The sequence below is a fragment of the Triturus cristatus genome, chromosome 3_1, assembly GCF_964204655.1.
Source record: "Triturus cristatus chromosome 3_1, aTriCri1.1, whole genome shotgun sequence".
Lineage (NCBI taxonomy): Eukaryota > Metazoa > Chordata > Amphibia > Caudata > Salamandridae > Triturus > Triturus cristatus.
Genome location: NC_140583.1, coordinates 711030446 through 711053555, shown reverse-complemented (window position 1 = coordinate 711053555; position 23110 = coordinate 711030446). Strand labels below are relative to the sequence as shown.

The window sequence follows — 23110 nt, the reverse complement described above, 5'->3', positions numbered from 1 at the left end:
ATATTTGAGACAACGTCCCGAGCTCCTCGCCAGTGGTCCAACACAGAATGATGCCACTCATACAGGGACAAGATTCCCAACATCCTCGGCTGCACCCCAAAAACCCGATGCTTCATGACAGTGTTGTTATAGCTTGCGGCCACTGCATGGGGACTCGATGAACATAGCAGGCTGACCTGTGCCTGGCGTCAGATGTACATATGCAGATGTGCCGACTGGGGACAACCCCACAGATGTCAGTGACCTGCATTACTGCGGCTACCAGGGTGGGAATCGCAGTCCTGCGCCTCCCACTACCCACGTACCTCACGCTCCTTGCAGTGTTCTTCCCGGCGGCCCAAACACCTTACACTCCAACCGTGGCCAGTAGAGCCACGTGCTCGAGCGCTTTATGCCGCATTCTCACAGGGCCAAAGCTCCTTGGTGTCCATTCATGTGCGACAAGCACCACAGACTGACCTGCACACCAGCAAAGCTGCTTGCAATGCCCTTGACACAGTTCCAGCTCCTTGCAGTACTCTGGACAAAGCTCCAAGCGCTACACTGGCGAGTAAAATGCCCCAGGGAAGAAAAGAGCACAGGAGAAGCACCGCAGTCTCCCACACAAAGAGGAGAGCAGTGTCCGGGTCCACTGTCTCCTGGGCTCCGAGGCTTTGCCGTTGTGGGTGGGTGGGAGGGGCCCTGCAGCTGTCCCTGCTGCAGGGGTTCAAACACAGGGAACACAAGATTCTTAATCAAAAGAAAATTAACAGCAACCAGCAGCTTAGTTTTCAGACTGGCCAAAGGAAATTGGCAAAGCTCCCGCTGTTGGCAGTTCACAAAGGGAAGCTGCGAGGAGCTAGCGCCGGCGCTGCGAGGAGCTAGCGTCGGCGCTGCGAGGAGCAGACACTGAAGCTGCGAGGAGCTGGCACTGACGCTAACGTTGAAGCTGTGAGAAGCCAACAGTGAAGCTGCAGTTTTCATAGATGCTTAGTCACAAGAAACTGCTGAAGTGCCGAATACTGAAATAGCACTGGGACTTCCGCCCAGCCCTGGAAGAGAGTAGAAATGCACTCTTGCGCGTCCAACTATGTGGGATTTTAAAACCAAGCATTAGGCTACAATTAGTTGACGTGGGGGTACTGCATGGGGACGTGAGTGGTCTGCTCCAGCACCGACTTCGAAGCCTTACAGCACATCACCAATCACCTGAGCTTGGAATTGAGAAGGAAAAGCAATGTGATAATTGGAGTACGATTGTGGGTGAAACTAAAAGAAAAGCAAAAACACACAATGCCACGGGGCTGTCTGCTTCTAGCTGGAACAGACTGCAAGCCTGAAGGACAAGCATTGGCATAGCCATTAGGTCTCGCCTTTGGGCCTTATAAGTGTTTAGCCATGCTGCACATTACCCTGGGCACTGTGACGCCAGGGATTGAAGAGCTATACAATTACTACTCACTGGGTCTTGCAGTCAAATTCAGGAATACATACTTGCCCCAGGAAACAGTTATGGACACATTCCAAAGCTTTTTGACGCACAGACGGAAAGACAAGTGCCTTAATCCAAGTGAATATCCCCCAAAAATGAACAGATTTAGCAGCCCGTGACCACTGTGCAGAAAATGCACTGGACAACAACATGTTAAAACAAGCTTACTCTGCGCATCAGATACTAGTGCCAAACGTAAAACAACAGAGAGCACAAGCAATGTTGTGTCATCTGCAGTTCTACATTGCAGAAGATATGTTTTATGAAAATAGGCGTGGCTAGCATGAAGTCTACACTAATATTTTTTAAAAGCAGCAGCAAGAAAACGGTTTGCTTTTTTTTCAATAATGCATCTATGAAAAAGCATTTACTTTGTGAGCACGAATGCACTTTATGTGGTGAAAGAAAATGCAGATCTAAATGTGTTTCTCACAACCACGCTATCAAAGCAAATGCTGTTTTATTAGAAATAACTTGCAACGGTCTGTCCGTGTAAAATAAATGATAGCTGGTCACCCTGGCTCTAAGCTACTTAACTCATGCTGCGTTTTTCCAGTGTTTCATATAGAAGGCAGTACGTACTGCTGCTTCTAGTCTTCTTTCGGCAACACTGTCAGCAAGCATTACATGAGAAGCACATCTTCTACACAAAACATGCCACGTTTTCCAGCATTTCATACAGAAGGCAGTACTGCTGCTGGAGTTCCTTCGTCAACCTGGCCCGCAAGCATTAAAGCGCTTTACATGAGAAGCACATCTACACGAAAGCATACCTTTCTGACTCCGTGGCTTGGCGGAGGTCAATCTGAGCTCCTGGTCAACTTCCTGTGTTTCTGGGCAACTCACTTAATCCCCCGCTCCACAAAAACACAAGCATTTGCAATGCAATAGGTCTCGCTTTATAAAAGTGTGAGCAGTTGGCATTGCTAATAATAATGCAACACTAGCTATTGGCATTGTAAATGATGCCATTTATTTATGTGTTTGTTTTATAAAATAGTTAAAAAAGGCATTGTCATGAACAATGACAAAAGCTGTAACTTTTGCAAATGCGAGACCTATTGCATTGCAAATGCTTGTTAAATTCTGAAGCCGGCTTGTATGAGCAGATGTAATGTTATCGCAATCACAGATCCAGAAATGCCAATGTTTTTGAACAGTGAGCCTATGCTGACAATTCACGTGTCTTCAATGTATGTCTGTTATATTGCACAAGAACCAGAATCCATATTCTGTGGCAGAGTTTGGGCTATATGTGTTCAGTGTTACTTGCTAGAAGACTGCAGCCCGCAACATATGCTATGGTCTGACCACAACGTACACGTTCAGTAGTGCCCAAGCCTCTTTGTGATTGTGAAGTGAGTAAAGTATGCTGCTGAGCCGAATGATTGCCATCAGAAATATGTCCTCATCCCCATTTCTGTGAATGACTCCAGTTCCCCAACACAAGAAATTCCCCCAGAGTCAAAGTGAGGTAGTTTCAGGATTAGCGCAATAATGTGCATGTGCATTTCTGCTGTAATATTGTTGACAGAGGCATATTGGGACACACTTATCCACAGCAGTAAGATTCCCCGTTGCATGCTATCACTTCTGACCCTAATAGTATGCAGTTCTCTATATCGCACGGCAGCTTATTACAGTTTGTTGAATCACATAGATCAGCACCAAGCACTTGCTGTGTGCATCCACTCGCTGCTAACGAAGTCATTTTTTTTTTTTTAACATCTGTTTTTTATTAGTTTTTCCAAACACCAGTACAGAAATTCGGTACATTAACATACGAGCTCCCGGAGTATAACAGCAGTGCGTAGCGCACATAAAAGGTACATAGTTAGGTCGCAGCATGAAGAACTCCACCCAGCTGCGTTGAACCCCTAATGAGGCATAAATCACAAACATTGATATGTGCGGCCCTGCATTCCCCCGTGTGGGCTCGTCAGGATGTCCCGGTGAGTCCCGCAGCCGAATCCACAGCTACTGTCCAAAAACAATAAGGAAACAAACCTAGAAAACCTTGAACACCTCAAAAGTAGACCAGCTCCATTGTTCCAATCGCTGTCCCTGCCCCCGTGTAGTCCCCCTCTCCCCCAATTGCATATAGTGAGGAAACTGAGGCACATAATCACGTGTTCAGGTGTGTATTCCCCCCTTGCTCAATGTAGGTGCGAGTTGTGTGTGGAACCCTACGAGGTCACTCCGGATCTCCTGCTGCCCGTCGTGGCGTCGACTCCTCCCCCTCCCCCCCCCACACCTGCTCATCCCTCCCATCCCCTCCTCAGCATGCCTGAGCGCCTGAAGCAGCTCTTCCCACTGCACGGCTATGGGCGTCTTCCTCAACCCTAGTGTCTCCTCCCGTCTAATGGCAGTTCCCTCCGCTCCGGCCCATGCAGCAAGTGAGTGCCCCCACGCCCGCGGATGGGGCGGGTCTTGTGCCTTCCACCTCCTGGTTATGAGGCGCTTTGCGACCGCGAGCCCTAAATCCAGAAACCTAGACGTCACCTTAGTTGTACGCGTCCTGTGAAAGTGATGAAGTAGGTAGACCACCCAGTCAAATGATATATCCCTTCCCGTTATAGTATGCAGGGAGTCATGAATTGCACGCCAGTACTCGCTGCTAACGAAGTCATAATGTGATCTCGATTTACAGATTCCTTCACTTCGCTCAATTGAATTGGGTCACTATGTTTGGCATTTACCATCCTTTTTCCGTTCAGACTGCATTGCCTAACAACCACTAGCTTTGATAAAGTACTCCAGTCTGTGCCCTGTGCTTTCCCTTTTGTTGAATTTTATTGATAACTGGTTTGACACAAAAGGAATCTACGCACGTTTGAAAATCAAATCAAATGCCCAAGTGCAGCTTAATGTGACATCCCTCTATCCTTCTAAGCACATATAATTTGTTGTGGGCTATCCCACCCATACAATTCATTGACAAGTAGGCTGATCTAGCCCTTAAAGTCTGCCATGGTTCCACCTGCTGTAACACTGTAAAGTGTATCTCCAGCCCTGTCCTACCTCCTTGGTCAAGGACAAGCAGGCGAGTATTTTCACAGGTATTTATTTCTGCTATCACGAGCTGGTATTTACGGTAAATTTGTCAATAAATGTGTTTTTGGATAAGCAGAGTCCCACAACGTATTCCAGACGAGCATCACTTCTTTTGTATTCATTTTATTGTTAGCGGTGTATATGTCTAAAGAGCTGTTTAGATGATAATTGAGTTTGCGGCGTTCCAAGGCATTGCAGTATGGCACTAGATGCATGTGTGCCTTCGTGCTGTCAAACCTGCGCTGCATGTTGACCTTGGCCCCATCAGAACCTGCAGCCTCTTTACAGCCTGCTTGATCTGGTGATTGTTGGCTTTAGTGTCAACAAGAAAGCCTGATGAGTTACACTCTTCAAAGGACTTTATGGCAGTAAGTGGGACCTTGATGATGTCTTGGAGCTCGCCGTGTCGTCTGTCTGAGCGGCAGCACAGGGCGTGGATCCATGGTGTCTGCATTTCGACCCAGCCAGGACCTTGCACAGGATGTGCCAATCCAGCAGACCATAAATCGGTGAGTCACAGTGAGGTGCCTCGTTAATGTACAGGAGGCTGCTTTTACATCTACACCTTGCTGTAAATGGAGTGATGGAGGCCTGCACGGGACTGGTGAGCTCTACCTAGCTACCTATATTTCCCATTTTTTAAGTGCCAGCACTTGTCGTCTAAGGACACAGTTCACAGTAATAAAGGACATTGACCATGAATATACGACATTACCACACAGCCCAAAACTCCGCATACCATTACAACGCATTTTAAACCCCGCAAATGCCATAACTCCGCAAGATTTAATAACGAAACAATGTGAATGAAAAATTCATTTAAACATGTAAAACTACATTTTCTCCGCAGTTTGTAACCACGTTTGCTATTGTCACGAATATTAAAGGCAAATAAAAGCATTTTTTTCAATTTAGTCACGAAATCGTTTGCTTTTTTTAAATTTACAACTTAAAAACGAAACTCCTTGTTAATGTTTCATTTAGTAAAAATTGTTAATAATTTGTTAATATAAAAACGAATACAAGTCTAATAAACTCTACATTAAAATGCTCAATAAAGTTATTTTTGCTAACAAATGGAAATTATTGCCATTATTTTAAATCCTACTCTTTCACTCTCTAACTCTCAAAATCAATATATCTTTAGAAATTCAAACTTACCTTCCCGCAGATCTCTCCTGCATCTGTCCCCGTTTAACTCGCTCTGTAAAGTAGAAATAAAAAATGTTTTTCTTCATTCGTCAATAAGATAAATAAAGATAAAAAAGAGACTAATGCATTCCTTCAAACGCGGTTCATCATGGGTAATATTCTTCAGCCACTCTTGTGCAACGTTGAGTCATTGCGCCATGGAAGTGAGGATCTTCAATAGATTCCCGCAATTTGAGGGACATGTAATTTTAAGTTACCTTGACTCCTGTGCTTGTTTTGATTTTCGAATCGGCGGCGTATCAACATTTCGGGTCTGCATGAAACTCAACAGCAGTGCAGGTCAGCTACATTTTTATATATCTTTACTCCGTAGGGGGGTGTAATTTTGACTGCTCAGTTCTTCTAATTTCGTTGTCATAGTTTGCAGAGTGAAAGTATATGTGGGGTAAAAGTATGCGGGATAGTGTCAGATGCGTTGTAAAGGAATGCGGTGTAAAAGCCTTGGTTATAACTGATTCGTTGTGAAGGACGTTTACCGTAGCCATGATACCTTAATAAATAGCATAAAGTAAAAAGAAAATCTTGAGGGTCCGTGGGACATCTCTAATCCCTCCCTGCCCATGAAGTCAGCTCTCCTTCATGGAAAGCTTTCAATTTCCGAATGGTGCACGACTTACCTGCTGTCAATCTTTCATTGCTTAGTGACCTCCATACCACTCGAAAAAGCATGGATATATTTCCTTATGATCTGCATGGAGGGGACCTTGACTACCAACCTTTTCCCTTGTGATTCTGAAGGTCTCAATTTTATTGGAAATTGCAAGATCATTTGTGAATTGCACTGTACAGATACAGCACTTCACAAATAAACTTGGATATTGGGATTTCGTATTCAGTGGCATTGCTTGTCAGTTGTATAGAGCGGAGATTGCACCCACAATCCCCTCGTCCATATAGATCACACTGTTTAGCTTGTTATTCTAAGTCCTAGTCTAATTGAGAGGGCTCCTTGACCTTAGGGTCCTCGGACCCTGAAGGTGGTGGGACTGTCCTAATTTTATTTTTCTTGTGGTGTGTACATCCTTAAGAACATACAGCTGAGCTGCTAGAGGACAGCTTCCTTATTGTACGTGGGTACCATAATGGGGGGTAAAAGCACATCCGATTCCTCTGTTCTAATTAAACAGCCATTCTTGACATCAGAACCCAGATCAGCTTGTGCCAAAGCACACCGTATTGGCAAATCATAAATAATTCCTAAAAAATAGTGTCTATTTAGAGAACATTGCATGTTATTTTCCTACTTTTTTTAATTGTTCAACATAAAATGCTGCTTCAGATGTCGAATTTGTGAAAATTGTATATGGCCACTGAATGCAGGTTGGATTTCATAGGCCCTCCAGGGCCAGTGGTGATGTCGTGGGGGATCCAGCTGGTTTGGCTACTGACTAACTTTTCAATTTCCTTCTCTTAGGTATATGTATTGGACAGACTGGGGTGAAACGCCACGCATTGAGCGTGCAGGCATGGATGGCACCTCACGCAAGATTATTGTTGATTCCGATATTTACTGGCCCAACGGGCTGACCATTGATCTAGATGAGCAAAAGCTTTACTGGGCAGATGCAAAGCTGAGTTTCATCCACCGGGCCAACCTGGACGGATCCTTTAGGTAAGCTTTAATTTGATCTCTTCGACTGCTCTGTATGACTTGTACGAAAACTAAGATGAGTCACCGGCCGTGACGTCACTCAGAAAACATGCCCTATTATCTTTTACTCATTACGTTGACCGGGTGTCTTTTTTTTATTTTATTTTATTTTTTTATTGTCCTCATTTGCCTCTAAAAAACACAATTCCATTTGCACCATTGAATGGAGTACTGTGCCCTTATGTGCTGGAAGCCAAGAGAAAGAAGAGAGGACGGACATTTTCACCCTTTACCTGCCTCGTTCGATTGAAACTCCGTCCTCTGCAAAATTCCCGTTATATCACTCCGCTTCTCCACCGTATTGAAAAGAGCGGGGAAAACACAGGAGGACAGGTTACCAGAGGAGGCAGAAAAGGCTTAATCATTGGACTTCATCGGTCTGATGTTCAGCCCAATTCAAGAAAGGAAGCCAGAATTTTTGCTTTCTAGACCCCATTGTATCCAATCTAGCAACATATTTAACACAGCATACCCAATCGTCAAACCTAGGAGGAGCCTTGGCTACCCATTGTCTACATAATTCCCTTTGTGCCAACAGTATAGAATAAAAAATCGACCTTGCCTGATTTTTAGTAACATTTGCCAGAGAATCCACACATCTAAAAATAACAAGCAGGACGTCTACATTTATATTGAACTTCAACATACTAGAAAGGGCCCCACTTGCATCCTTCCAGAATGGCTGGATCTCTGGACAGTCCACAAACATGTGAACATTATCTTCTCTCATACTGCCGCACTTAGGGCAAGCTTTGTCACCTGACTCCCAAACTTTGACAACCTCTGAGGAGACCAGTAGGCTTTGTGAATGGAGGAAAGGTGGTTTCTTCTTAGGTGTGCAGGTGTAACTATTTTATACAACAATGACATAGATACTCGCTTTTGATGTTCCAGCGATGCCTCCGGCAAGCATCTTCCCCATAATTCCGTTGGCAATATGAAGGCTCCATCTTCCAGTTCCACCAACAGCCAGTAGATTGTTGCAAGCTCCTTCTTGAGTAATATCTCGTGCAGTAGTCTGTCTTCAAGCTCATTTGGCTTTCCTATTATCGTGCCAGGATCTTGGAACCAGCTCTGCATTTGCCTATATTTGAACCTGGATACTTTAATGTCAGATAGTTGTTTACATGTTTCCTAGGTTATCAGATGACCGTCTTGAATGATGTGGTCCCATCTTGTTAAACCTGCCTCAGTCAAAGGTACAGCCAATGAGTCTTTTGTCCACTCCGGTGAACCCGGAGAGTCCCAGATGGGAGCCATCAGGCTATAGTATGGTATTTAAAAAAAAAAAAAAAACTTTTTTAACCTTATACCAGGTCTCGGCCAAGCCCCTCAAGATCTTTAGCCTGACTTTTTTAAAGTACTTGGGGACAGCATATTTGAACATGAAGCCAAAATTCCCGCCTAACTCCTGCTCTGCCATTACTCCCAGTAATCTCCCAGTCTCAGATGGTGTGGGTATGTTCAACAGCATCTTGCCATTTTTCAATAAAAAAGCCCACGAGTAAAACAGCAAGTCTGGTAGTGCTAAACCTCCCTTCTCCACCCTTCTCCTCAGTTTCTTCCAGGCTAATCTGGGTCCTTTGCTTGCCCAAATAAAACTGTTAATCTGGCTTTGCATCATGTTAAGCCAGTCCTTATCAAAAGCCAGGGGAATTGCATCAAACAGAAAAGTACATTTCGGAAGGAGCATAATTTTTACCAGATTTACACGACCCAGCAGAGTAAGCTGAAGGTGTGCCAACATTTTTAAGAGTCCACTAACTTCTTTCATGACCCTTTCAAAGTTAGCTTTAGTTATTTTAGTAATGTCCTGTAGTATCATTACTCCTAGATATCTCATTTCCCCTCTGCTGATGGTCTCCCCTAGCTCCAAATTCCAGGACGTTACCTCCGTCTTGCTCCTAATAATCTCATAGCCCGAAATGCTTCTGAATTCAGACGTCAAGGTAGTAATACGACTCAAAAGTATCTTGTAAATGAGTTGTGTAAATGAGGATATCATCTGCACGAAGTCCTAGTTTCTTGCTCCATCCTCTGTACTGAAAGGGTGAGATGCCTGGGTCCTCCCTAATATTCCTAGCTAGGGGCTCTATATATAGATTAAATAAGAGAGGCGATAATGGGCAACCCTGCCTCGTACCCCTAGTGATAAGGATAGGGTTTATCAATGAGCCATTAATCAGAACTCTGGCTTCTGGTACCCCATAAAAACCTGCTAGTGCTCTACAAAGTTAAACCAGAGATTAAAAGATTTTGGCACACATAGTAGGTAGACCCAATTGACCCGGTCAAATGCTTTAGTGGCATCTAATGCCATCACCGCCAATGGAAGCTTGTGAAGAGTCGCCAGGTCTATAGAGCCAATCAAAGAGTATGTCAGTTCTTTCAGTGATCTGCCACGTATAAAACCTTTTTGGTCAACAAGCACCATCTCCGCCATGGAGCCATTTAACCTATCGGCCAATATTTTTGCGGAAATCTTATAGTCTCAATTCAGCAACGATATTGGCCGATATGAATCGCAGTTCTTAGGACACTTCCCAGGTTTCAAAATTAGGGAGATGATGGCGTCTTTCCATGAGGCCGGCATTTCCACCCCTCCAATATACAGGTCATTAAAGATTTTAACCATGATAGGGATTAACACTTTTGCCAGGGCTTTGTAAACTTCAATGGGCAGACCATCGGGACCCGATGCCTTTCGTCTCTTGCCCAGTCTTAATGCGATACCTACTTCTCTCTCTCATTGATTTCCCGATTGAGCTGCCTACTCTTATCTAATGAAAGGGAGTTTATATAACCTTGTCCCAACCAGGCTTCCACCTCTTCTTCAGTAGGTTTGAACTCTTCATGATATACTTTACTATAAAAGCTGTGGAAAGCATGGACTATACCCTTAAGATCACTAATTATGTCATCAGTGTGGCCGCATTTGACTTGATCTATCCTGTTTCTGGCCTGCTCTTTTTTAACCTTCCACGCCAGCAGCTTGATACATCCCTCACTGTATTCGAAATGAGCCAAGCGACTTACCTTCCACTTTTTCCTAACCCTATCACGTAATATTGTTGTCAGATTTGATTTTGCCTCCAACACTTCCTGGAGCAACCGGACCCGAGCTTCTTCATCTACCCTAGGGTCAATCAGATCTTTTTCTAAAGAGCGGATCAGCTCCACTACTGTAGACACTTCTTTGTAGTACCCCCTCCTTTTTTTTCCGCAGCCAGTGCCCCTAAGCTTCCCCTTAAAAAAAGCTTTGTAAGCATCCCAGATCATTCCGGATGCAGCTGTACCCTGGTTAAACTCGAAGAACTCTACGGTGTCTCTACTCAGTACTTCTATAACTCCTTCTTACTGCAGGATCGTGCGGTCTAGCGTCCCTCTAGATTGAGTGCCTCTAGCCTGAATATTCAGATGTAATAATACTGCCGAATGGTCTGATAGATGAACTCCCACATGTTCAACTTGCTTAGCCCATTCTCTTAAATTATTGTCAATGAGGAAGTAATCAATCCTCGACTGATGTGTGTATTTTTGATTACAAAATATAAAACATTTTTGCGATCCTGATGCCATATATCACACAGGCCCAACTGGGTCATCATTTGCTTAATGAACCCTGACATTCTGGGATTTCCAAGCGCTCTACTGTGTGAGGTTCTATCCAGAGTGTGGTCTAAGACAGCATTGAAATCTCTCGCCAATATAATGGGGTCAGAAGAATTTAATAGTTCAGCCAAAAGTTCACCTAAGGGAGAGACCTCGTCATGTTTAGGGCCATAGTACCCCGCTAAAGTAAAACCTTGTCCCCATATCTTCACATTGACAACTAGCCATCTTCCAGCTTTGTCTGAAACCTTGTCCCCTATAGTGATTTGTGCCACTCCTCGCACTAGAATCGCCACCCCCTTTGTTACAGCTGATTGAGTGTGTCTTTATAGTTTCTTCTCTTAACATTGAAGGCTTTTTTGCAGACAAGTTGTATTTCTCAGACAGTGGACTGTTTTCCTTGTGTAGCAAAATTATATATGCTCTATTTATTCTTTGTTAGTATTTTTTTTAGCGTTTTGGACAATGGGTGTTCTAAAATTGCAAAGCCAAATAATTCCAAAAATAGCTGTTATTTTAGTACGGTCTCTAGTACATGGGGTCTCATTTGTTGCTGTGTTGTCATATTGGTATGCTAGTGCAATGCTGGTGTGAGTTTCACAAGCTCCTTTGACCAACGTTTGCTTGATCCTTTTCCACCACTGCACGTCATAAGATTTTGGAATGCTCGTTTTTCCCAGTGGCTCTCTTGCATTCGCATGTCCATGTAAGGGTGATCATTGTGATACGCTTTGGCTGATGGGAGTAGTATAAAGGCTTCTCTCTGTAAAAAGTAAGGTTGCTACATTGTCCCATTTAATGAAAGAGACTGCAGTCCTGCTGCAAGGTTCTAGAAACCCCAGTGAATAACCTCCAAAGAAGAGATCTTATCTCTGCATCCTGGAAATAGGTCACAATTCTAGTTCGGACCTGGATTCATATGCGAGAATTAATATCCTTGATGTATTTAATTAATTTTTTTATTTTACATGCGGGTACTCTGGGATCCTAAAACATTTTGGACACCATGAGCATTAAATGTTTGTTGAATTGTGTACTGTGCATTAATGTTGGTATTGTATATGCGAGGTTCCTTTAACCTTAATACACCAGAGGTGATGTGTGCTACCACAACTTGGACTGATGTGTGTGGTGTGAACCAGGGGGTAGCGTATTTGTATTAGTAGTTATAATTGCACTGTTTAGTGTACCCCCCCTGTTGTATCGAAAAAATAAACTAGTAACCCCGTTATCAGTGAAGTTTGTTAAGCACTGATGCATCCTGTACCAATGTTGTGCTCTGCAGTGTACTGTGCATGGACTTCCACTGCATGCCGTATCTTGTATTAGCCAAAGTCAGTCCTTGCTGTGGAGTACTGCTTGGTTACTTGGAGGTCATTTCTTAGCGTGCCTGTGAGATTTTATACAGTTGATGGAGTGAGACTTGTAAATAACAATGGTAAGATGCTTGAAGCTAGCTAGCCCATTTCTTCTTTCATAATTAGTTTTTATTCTATCATTTTGAAACACACGAGTATTACAATCAATCATTTATTTATATGAGTAAATTTCTTAATCATTACAGAATCATTAACTTTAATGTATCAGATCAATTCCAATGTCGGTTTATAATGATTCATCATATTGCTTACCAAATAAATATGTACTTCACTACTTGGACTTTAATAATTGGAAAACTTATCAGTCTAACGTTTGTCATTTATCAGTCTGTCGGTCTATTCATTTATCTATATAGTAAGTGTGTGTGTGTGTACATATCATATATATACACACACACACACACAATCATCAAAGCAATCCATAGTTCAAAGAGTGCGTCATTTCAGAACTTTACAGTAATACAATATTCTTGTTAAAACTAAAACAACGAGCTTTAATAATCAATTGCCAAAAGTTAAAAGAAATCGGTGCTATTGAAGGAGAGGGCACATGCCTGGTATAACTTATTATAGCTGAGGGCACTGCCATTATGTGATCAATGGATTGCCACCCTTACTACATAACTCGCTATCTGTAGCATAACTGCCAGATTTGAAACAAAATTGTTTACCTTAGATGGCTGAAATATCATATGGAATGCAAAAGTTGTCTACACTTTGCATAACTTAACTGGTCTCCCATTCAGCTGTCGACTGTTGTGCTCAGTAGGTGGGAATAGTGTCCAGGTGGTATCAATATACTCGAACTAGAGAGGCAAGTGTTTCTGGGTACAGCCGGAATATACTTCAAACAAGGGGGACCTAATGATTCATTCTTTTTCATGAAAGGGTTTTTCGCCTTTCGAACAAATTCAAGAATGCATGACATTGTTAATAAAAAAGCATTTCTAAGAAGTCACTTTAAATTTAGATGACTTCCAGATATTTTACATCTGTTTGTAAGATATTATGCATTGGCTCATAAATGCACTCTAAATTATATGCTTCATAATACTTGTGACTCTGTTTTCAAGCCTAGCTGATATGCCTGGAGTAGAAGAGGTATGTAGTTTGCCACAAAAAGTGTGGTTTCCTCCTGAGTGGAACATAGTGTTTTGCCTTTCAGAATTGAAAAGAGCAGTGTTAATAAAATGATACCCTGTTCTTCCACGCAAAAACAAATCGGTTATTAGTGACATTTTGAATAGGATATGGAGATTGTTAACCACCTTCTTCATCATTAAACCACTCTGTTTCCTTTATCACGGGGCACTGTATGTATGTTAGTTAAAGTGCCACAAAACAATCTAGATAGCGATGCCACAGAGTGCCTCATGATTTCCATTTCTGTGCTGAATAATGTAGTTAACCCTGCTGTTTAATTTGGCACTTAGTTGTTGAGATAGTGGTATCCATCTCATCGCAGGTTGACAAAGATGCTGACAATTTTTGCAGATTTATGACGCAGTGGCGAGTTGGATGCGGAGCAATTGTGTAAAGTTAAACTCGGATAAAACTGAGGTCCTCCTTTTGCAATGCGTCCTGGTGGCCGACTGAGCTGGGCAACCTTCCGAAGCCTGTGCAGAAGGCAAGAAACCTGGGAGTCATTTTTTACACTAAATTGTGCTTCTCTGCTCAAATTATTGCAATAACTGCAGGTTTTTTTTCCATGCTTCGAGTTCTCCCCAAAAACCCTCCAGTACATTCCATTTGACTTACAGAAGACTGATGATGGCCCTCATCGCATCTAAAATGAATTACTGTAATTCACTTTATCTTGGCACCTCCAAATACCTGCTAAAAAAATTGCAGTCTCTTCAGAACGCTGTAGCACGAACATTCCTGAAAATTCCCAAGTTTAAACCAGTCTCATTTATTGCATGGTCTGCACTGGTTGCCAGTGGAGAAGAGGGTCTCTTTTAAGGCGCTGTGACTTGTGCACAAGGCTCTTTACAAGATGGGCCTGTCTTCTTTTCAAGAACGGTTCTTCTGGTACATGCCTGGCAGAAGTCTTAAATTTAGTTCTGCGTTCATGGTCATGGTCCCACGAATCAAAAGAGTAAACTAGGGGGGGCAGAACGCTAGCTTATCAGGGCAAAAGTTATGGAACTCCCTTCCCCTGGCTGTCCACTCGCAACCACCATTGCAGCTATTTAGAAAGCAGCTAAAGACTTGGCTTTTTCCACTTTAATTAGCGGGATCACCCAGGTTTTTCTTTCCCTCTAAACCTGCGGTACCTTTTCGGCCTGGATCTGCTCAGCGCTAAGACACCCTCGGGTAATGTGTGCTATATAAAACTATTTCATTCATTCATGGTACCAGTGGCCATGTTCATAATTTGGTTTGTTTTCTTGAACCTAAACTAACCATTAATACCCTTCCATCTACACTCAGTGTAACAATTGTGCCACATACTTCCAGATGATTAAAACGGGCACAAACTGTTGATCAATAGCAACAAATAAAACGAAACATTTAACATTTTTAAGGATATAGCTCTTTTAATTTGGCTGGTTCTTACTATCATGAAACCAACGCATATAAGTAACTAATACTGCATGGGCCACAACCCAGTATTTAAAGATGGTTAACTTAAGAAGTGTGCAAATGTGTTGTATGGGGGCGTGGGGGTCAAAAGGGGTTGGTTGAAAACATCACTAATGATGATTTGAAAACTGAAAATATATATATATATCCAAGGCCCAGAATGCAGCAGTGTGGAGAGTGGAGCGCAAAGTGTCTTGCACCTGTGAGGCAGTAAAGGAGGGGTCATTGACCCCATGACTGGGAGCAGTCACGGACATAAGAGCACCGGAACAGACCCCCCCCCGGAACATCAAGAAAATCATTCTGGATTGGGCACTGATGAAGCCATTGAGGCGGAAACGCGTCTGCCCTGCGTTTCCAGAGACTTGTGTTGCCAGCGGTGATTTTAAAATAAAGCCGTTCTTACTCACCCCCGGAGCAGTGTCACACTCTTTTTCAGAGAGAGGGCGAGAGGGGGGGGGGGTTTATGTGTATTGTATTGTAATTTCATTTATATAGCACTTACTACCCCTGAAGAGGCGTCTAAGTGTTTTTTCGGCGAGTAGCACGCTACTCCGGAACCCATAAAGGATTAGTGGTCAATTAGTATAGTGAAATATGAAAGTGATTTGAATGATGGATATGTAAGTCGGTTATTTGGATTGAGAAGGATAGTGGGGGGATAGAGGGAACAAGGTTTGCATTTATATAGTGCTTGCTACCCTTGATGGGGTGTTGAAGTGCTTTTTCAGCAAGTAGAAGACCACTTCAGAACCCTTAAAGGATTAGTGGTTAATTAGTATAGTGAAATATGAAATTCATTGGAGTGGTGGACATGTTAGTCTCTTATTTGGATTGAAAGGGATAGTGGAGGGATAGAAGAGAGAAGGATTTAAAACATTTTTTTTTTTAGAGCTTATAGCAGCAGGAGAAGGCCAGGGATGAGTAAAAATGGGAGGTGGAGGGAGAAGAGTTAGAGGGAGGGTTTAGAAAGGCTTGTTTTGGGGGATTGGAATGGTAAAACTAGGTGCAAGCAGTGGTGGAGTAGGGAAGAGTCTTCAAAGGGTTATTTTAGGGATCATAGTAGTGGTATGGGGTTTGGGAAGAATGAGAGTGGAAGTAGAGGATATATTGATAGAGGTATAGTGTGAGAAATAGGGTAGTGCATTGAAAAGAGTGGTATAAAAAGGTTTGAGATGAGTCAGAGAATTGAGGTAGAGGATATATTGAGAGCGGTATAGGGTGAAAAATAGGGAAGTGCGCTGGAAAAGCTGAATTGGAAGAAAAGTAATAAGTAAAAGTAATAAATATGTAGATTCAAAAGTAATAAATATATAGACCCAGAAGTACATGGAAGGTATATAGATGCATAAAGGTAGGTTTTTATGTAGATTAAAGATGCATTAAATAAACTCTGGCTTTCAAGTGTTGTTGTACTTTAAATTATTTTTATTTATTTATTTATATATATATATATATATATATATATATATATATATATTGTTTTTTTTTTTAATTCAACAGTGAAGCAATTGTAGATAGTTATGATAAAAATATTTACTTATATACATGTTAAGACGTAGAATATATATAATAACTTTTAGTAATATGCAAATTTGTTAAGCAAAACATAATGTATATATATATATATATATATATATATAAACATAATTATTTTACACCTTTATACAAAGCAATACACATATATAGGTACATATCTATAGTTCAAATCGATGCTTATGTAATGAGAGATATGCTGTATATTTCTATCTGTTTGCGTATGGTGGTTATGTCGCTAAGAGACAATTCTTTTTTTTTTTTTTTTTTTTTTTTTTTTTGAAACCGTTTATTGCAGTTTATAGAAGTTACAGGTATGGGCCTACAACCACCCGGCCGGCCGCTAGAGCATCAAAAGCATATTACATACATACAGCAAAAAATTTTCTCAGCGGTGCACAGTAGGAAAGCAGGAGTGATCAATGGTGCAGGCCTCAAAGCTCCATGCCCACAGTACGGTTCCATTTTCTTAATGCAAAACAACGTAAACAAACCACAACCGCAAGGCAACCCTCGATCCAAAGTGACAACACGTGCTCCATAAGTGGGGGATCCAAACCAGCAGCAAAATTCTGAAGGGGGGGACGGGAGTAGATCAGGGACTGGGGGACCGCGCGCCCGCGGCCAAGGGAGGGGCGCCATCTAGGGAGACGGAGCCGGCGAGGCCGCCGGTAGCAGCGGCGGCTCACAAATACCCCCGCGGTAGGTGTTCCAGGGGCCCCAGAGTTTCATCCACGCCCCAGGCTTACCCCTCGCCACATACACCACCTTTTCACGAAACATACACCAATCCATATGCTCTTTCCAGGCCGACACCGCAGGGGGCCTCTGGGATCCCCACAATTGGGCAATATCACGCTTGGCTATCATGTATCCCAGAGTCACCCACCGCGCCTGCGGGACCGAGTAGTCATTTGGTTCCCAGACATTCAGCAAGCATCTCCTCGCTTCAGGCAGCAGCGCGACACGCGTAACCATTCGTAGAACCTCATGCACACCACGCCAGAATCGCTCCACCTTCGGGCACTCCCACAGTATATGCATGAAAGTCGCCAACGCACCACAGCCACGCTTACACATTCCATCACCGGCAAAACCCATACGTAAAAGCCTTGGCCCCGTCACGTAGACCCGGTGAAGGATCTTGAGCTGGACGAAACGAAGACGAGCCGGGATGGCCACCTCTTTCGGAGAGGCCACCGCGGAAATCCAATCCTCGTCGTCCAGCTCCAGCCCGTCGGCAACCCAAGCCTCGCGGAGACTAGTCAGCAGACACGATCTATCGTTAATCAATTTTTTGTATATGAGGGAGATCGTGCTGTCCGGGACATGGCCATCTAGCACTCTGTCCTCCAGGGGGGAAGACTCCGGAATGGATGCAACATCCGGGAAGACGGAGCCCAGCGCATGGCGGACCTGTAGGTACCGAAAGTACTCACTGCCCTGCAGCTGAAACTCCGCCTGCAGCGTCTCAAAAGTTTTGAATCCCCCCCTCGTCCAGAGATCTCCCACCGTGCTGATTCCGATCGTGTCCCACTTCTCGAAGCCCTTCGACGTCCACAGGGAGCCCAACCTCTCAGATGCATACAGCGGAGACGCTCGGGTCAAACGGTCCTTCCACCCCATAGCTGCATTAGCCGCGTGCCAGACACGCACCATGACACGCGTCGGTCCCGTCAAACGGGAGTCGGGCGCGCCAGAGTAGAGCGCTCGATTATAATCGCCACCGGGCAGAAGCGTCCTGTCCATCTCAAATGCCGGGTTTAAGGCGGGCCCGTAAAGGCCATGATTAATTGCAGCTAGTTGGGAGGCCCAGTAATACCGTTTGATGTCCGGGAGGGCAACCCCTCCATCGTACCACGGGAGCGTCAATTTAGCCAGAGCAATACGCGGCCTCCCGTCCCAGAACAGGCGCCGCTGGAGGCCCTCCACCTCGCGAAAGTAGCGTGCCGGGACCAAGTCCATGGTATTCTGGAGGGCGTAGAGGAAGCGCGGCAGGGACATCATTTTAAATAAGGCCGCTCGGCCGAGCGGCGAGCGCGGCAGACGCCGCCAGCGCACCACGTCCTCCCTCAGACGCTGGAGGGGGGGCAGCAAGTTCCGCTCATAGCGGGCCTCCGGGTCAAGAGTGATATATATACCCAGGTACCGGAAACCCTGGGAGGCAATCTGGATCGGACAGTCCCGTGGCAGGACCGGGGCCTCCCCGGAGAGCACATAGACACAGGATTTCGCCCAGTTGATGACCAGGCCTGAGTTGCGACCGAAGGAGCGCAAAACATCAACCAGGACGATCAGTGACTTGCGCGGGGAGGCGAGATACAAAAGGATATCGTCAGCATAGAGGGACACGCGGTCCTCATGCTCGGGGGTCCAGCGGAGACCACGGATAGAAGGGTGCCACCGCAGCCACTCCGCCAGGGGCTCCATGGCCAGGGCGAACAGGAGAGGCGACAGGGGACAACCCTGTCGCGTGCCCCGCCCCAGCGCGAACGGGGCAGATACTCGCCCATTCACCACCACCTGCGCCAACGGGCCCGAATATAGCAATTTGACCCAGCTGACGAAACCCGGGCCGAACCCAAACTTCGCCAGCATCGCCCAGATATATGGCCATTCGAGCGTATCAAACGCCATGGTGGCGTCCAAGGACGCCAAGATGGCCGGCTCCCGCACAAACGGGACACGCGCGAGCACCCCGTGTAAGCGCCGCAGATTAAGCGCCGTGTTGCGGTGTGGTATAAAGCCCGATTGGTCTTGGTGGACCAAATCGCCCACCACGCCAACCAACCGGTTGGCCAACACCTTGGCGAGGATTTTGGGCTCCGCGTTCAGAAGCGAAATTGGCCTATAGGATGTGACCCGCTCACGGGGCTTCCCCTCCTTATGGATCACCACAATTGTAGCCAGACGCTGGTCCGGCGGGAGGGAGCCCTGCGAGTGGGCCGCAAGGAACATCGCGCGCAGGTGGGGCGCCAACACATCCGGGCGTAGTTTGTATAGCTCAATGGGAATACCATTGGGGCCCATGGCCTTGCCGGATGCAACCGAGCGAATAGCCGAGGCAATTTCGTCCGAGGTGGGCGGGGCATCCAGCGAATCCCTGTCCTCCACCGTAAGGGAGGGCAGTGCGATGTCCCGAAGCAAGGCATGGGAATCTTCCTCCGAGCAGGGAGAAACTGGGGAGTAGACTTCGCGGAAATAATCCGCGAAGCAGGAGACAATGGCTTCCGGCTCAGTGACGCACACACCATCCATGCTCTCAATCAAAGGCACTACGCGGCTCGCTCTTTCCCTCTTGTCCAACCACGCAATCAATTTGCCCGCCTTGTCACCCACATCATACAATCGCCCCTGCTGCTCTCTACTGAGGCCCCTGGCCGCCTCCGTGACGAGGGCCCGATAGGCCGCCTGCTTTAAGTGCAAAACATGCAACTTGGCGTCTGTTACCCCGCTCCCCAGGTCACCCTCCAGTTCTGCAATCTCGGCCTCAACCCGGGTCACCTCCTCCCGCTCGCGCCGCCGGGCATTGGAAATAAAGGAGAGGGCCTCCCCTCTAAGAACCACCTTGAAAGCCTCCCACAGGGAGATGGCAGACGGGACCGACCCCACATTCTCATCGAAATAGCGCTGTAAGGATTTGATCAAGTCGGCACGAATGGTGGGGTCGCGCAAATACCATGCATTGATCGGGGCCACTCTGCCATCCCCCCTCGGGAAGACATCGAAATGCAACAACAATGGGGAGTGGTCTGAGATACCCCGTGCCAAATGGCGCACCTCCCCCACCCTCCCTGCATGGGCCGCCGGGACAAGGATGTAATCAAGCCGCGAGAGGCTACCATGGGCCCCCGAGTGGAAGGTGTACTGTTGCAATACGGGATGCTTTAAGCGCCAGCAATCCACCAGGCCCAGCGTGTCTAAAAGGCCGGGCAGCCACGCCTGTGCCCGGGGGAGGTCCCTAGGGGGATGACGATCCATAGACCCAGAGGCAACCGCGTTAAAGTCCCCTCCAACCACCAACAGGCCACCCGGAAGGTCCAGAAGGAGGCGCCCCAGGTCCGCAAATGTAGTGGCTTGTAACCGAGGCGGGACGTACACTGATATAAAGATAAACACTCTACCCTCCATTCGTCCCACCAGAACAGTGTAACGTCCCCTCTCATCATGGCGCACCTCGTCAATCTCCAACGGGAGCGAGTTCTTGACCATAATACCCACCCCCCGCGAGCCCGAAGTGAAGCCGGAGTGGGCCGCCAAACGATATCCCCGCCGATTCATTGCATGAAAGGTGTTACCTATAAGGTGTGTCTCCTGCAGGAAGACAACATCCGGTGAAATACGTTTTAAATACTGCAGGACCACACCACGCTTAATCCTATCCCCCAGGCCGTTAACATTCCATGACAACACAATCAAATCCCTACCCCCCGTCATACGTCAAAACAATCGGTCGCCCCCCACCGAGCATCTTAAAAACAACAAAACAGTTGCGGGTTTGCCTTGCGGTGTTAACAAACAACACACCCCCCCCACCCCCCGGTCCCAACAGAACTCCCCCCACCCTGCACCCCTGCATGAGCCCAGACAGCCCCCCCAAAGTGCAGTGTGCCTGTCGCCCCATAGCTAAGTACTAACTAGTCCCCCAGAGGAGGAGGGAAGCCCCCAGCAGACCCCACCCGACCTCCATGGGAGGGGAACATACGAAAGCAATATATGGTAAAGGAATAATATCCAGAGCAAGGCCTATACAGTCACCCCTCAATTCTGATCCGGCGGGCCCTCCCCGCCAGCCGCGCCCCCCCCACCCCGATCTCCAGGCAAAGTATCTAACCAGTCCCCGGCCGCCTCGGGCCGGTCGAAGAAGTGCGTACGGCCATCCACCTCCACCCTCAGCTTAGCCGGAAAGAGCATTGAGTACTTGAGGTTTAGGTCCCTTAGGCGACGTTTAATACCAAGAAAGCTCTGTCGCTGCTTCTGGACCGCCGGAGTAAAGTCTGGGTAGAAGTGTACATCCATGTTGTCCAGCCTGACCGGTCCCTGTTGCCTGGAGGTCTGGAGGATGGCGTCTCTGTCCCGGAAATTAAAAATCCGGGCAATAATAGGCCGCGGCGGGGCACCGGTCTTAGGGCGGCCCCCAGGGACCCGGTGGGCACGCTCCACCGCAAAAAGCTTACTCAGCCCCCGGGGCTGGAGATGGGTCAGGATCAATTCTTCCACGAAGAGATCTGCCGCCTCCGCCTCTCGGCCCTCCGGCACACCAATAATGCGAACATTGTTCCTCCGGGCCCGACCCTCGGAATCCTCCAGTCGCCGGTCCATCAGGGCGCTCGCCTGGCCAAGCCGGCGCACCTCCTTCTGGAGGGCCACCACGTCCGTCGTGAGGCTCGTTGTGGTGTGGGCCAGGGAGTCAACTCGGTCGTTCGTTTTTGACAAGTCTGCCCTCACAAGGCCCACATCCACCAGGACCGAGTCAATTTTTTGCGCCAAGGTATCGAAACGCTGGTCCACCGAGGCCTTCATCTCTGCGATGGCGCCCATGACGTCCCGGAGGGTCAGATCCACCGGTTGGGCAGGCGCCTCCGTCGGGCCCACCAGGGATGACCGCGCTGTCTCCGGAGAACCCTTCTGGAGCGTATAGCGATCCATACTATTGGCCTGGTGCGCCGTGCCACGGCGGGTTGTCTTCATCTTCGCCCGGTCGCCATCTTGTTTGGTGGACATGCTGGCCCTTACACCGTCGTGCCAAGATCTCCAAACGGGCCGCCACACCAAATCACGGGTGTCAGGGGGGGGACGGGGGCGACCACCGGGCCGCGGGTCAACCCACCGCCGGCGGGTCAGCCGGGCACCTGGACAAGGCAACACCACCGCACCCCGCTCCGCAGCCCGACCCCGCCTGAGGCAAGGAGGGCGCAAAAGCGAAAGTGAAAGTGCGGGGTACGCGAGTCGCCCAGCCCCGCTCGCCGCTGTTATTCACTTCGTCCCCGGATCGCCCCACTACTCCAATCCGTGGGGCCGGCGAGGAGAAGGCCGCAACCTTCAATCGATGCTCCCACCGGTGTTCGGGGTCCGATTCGAGCCCAAAAAACGGGCGGCGCCTCAGCTCGGGTTCACCGACACAGTCCCCTCAACAAGGACAGGATATCGCCAGGATTAATTCAGGAGGTCGCGGAGGTCCTCGGGAGCCTCGCGCCTACGCGGCCATCTTGGTTGCGCGCTAGGCTCCTCCCCCCCCTAAGAGACAATTCTTGAGTAGTTTTCTGAAGATAAGGTGGTTATCCTCGGATCTTATGTTGTGGGGCTCATACAGCTATATATATATATATATATATATATAATATATATATTCCAAAAAAAACGGAGTTCCAATCGCGCTCGTAGAACATGAACACACCAAAAGTTCTCAGAGTAAAGTAACCATAAGTGGGTTTATTAGCTTCATAAACCCGCCGTGACGCGTTTCACCTGTGGACGGGCTTGTTCACACCTCCACGGGTGAAACGCGTCACGGCGGGTTTATGAAGCTAATAAACCCCCTTATGGTTACTTTACTCTGAGAACTTTTGGTGTGTTCATGTTCTACGAGCGCGATTGGAACTCCGTTTT

At 46.7% G+C, this 23110-nt stretch overlaps 1 protein-coding gene across 1 annotated transcript in view; it reads left to right on the top strand.

The window, feature by feature from the left end:
* Window positions 1-23110, top strand: part of LRP5 (LDL receptor related protein 5) — a 382460-nt gene that overhangs the window by 101900 nt on the left and 257450 nt on the right. The window contains exon 3 of the mRNA XM_085644789.1: window positions 7152-7349. Within this exon, the coding sequence (XP_085500915.1) occupies window positions 7152-7349 (198 nt within the window). The remainder of the gene's footprint in view (window positions 1-7151; window positions 7350-23110) is intronic.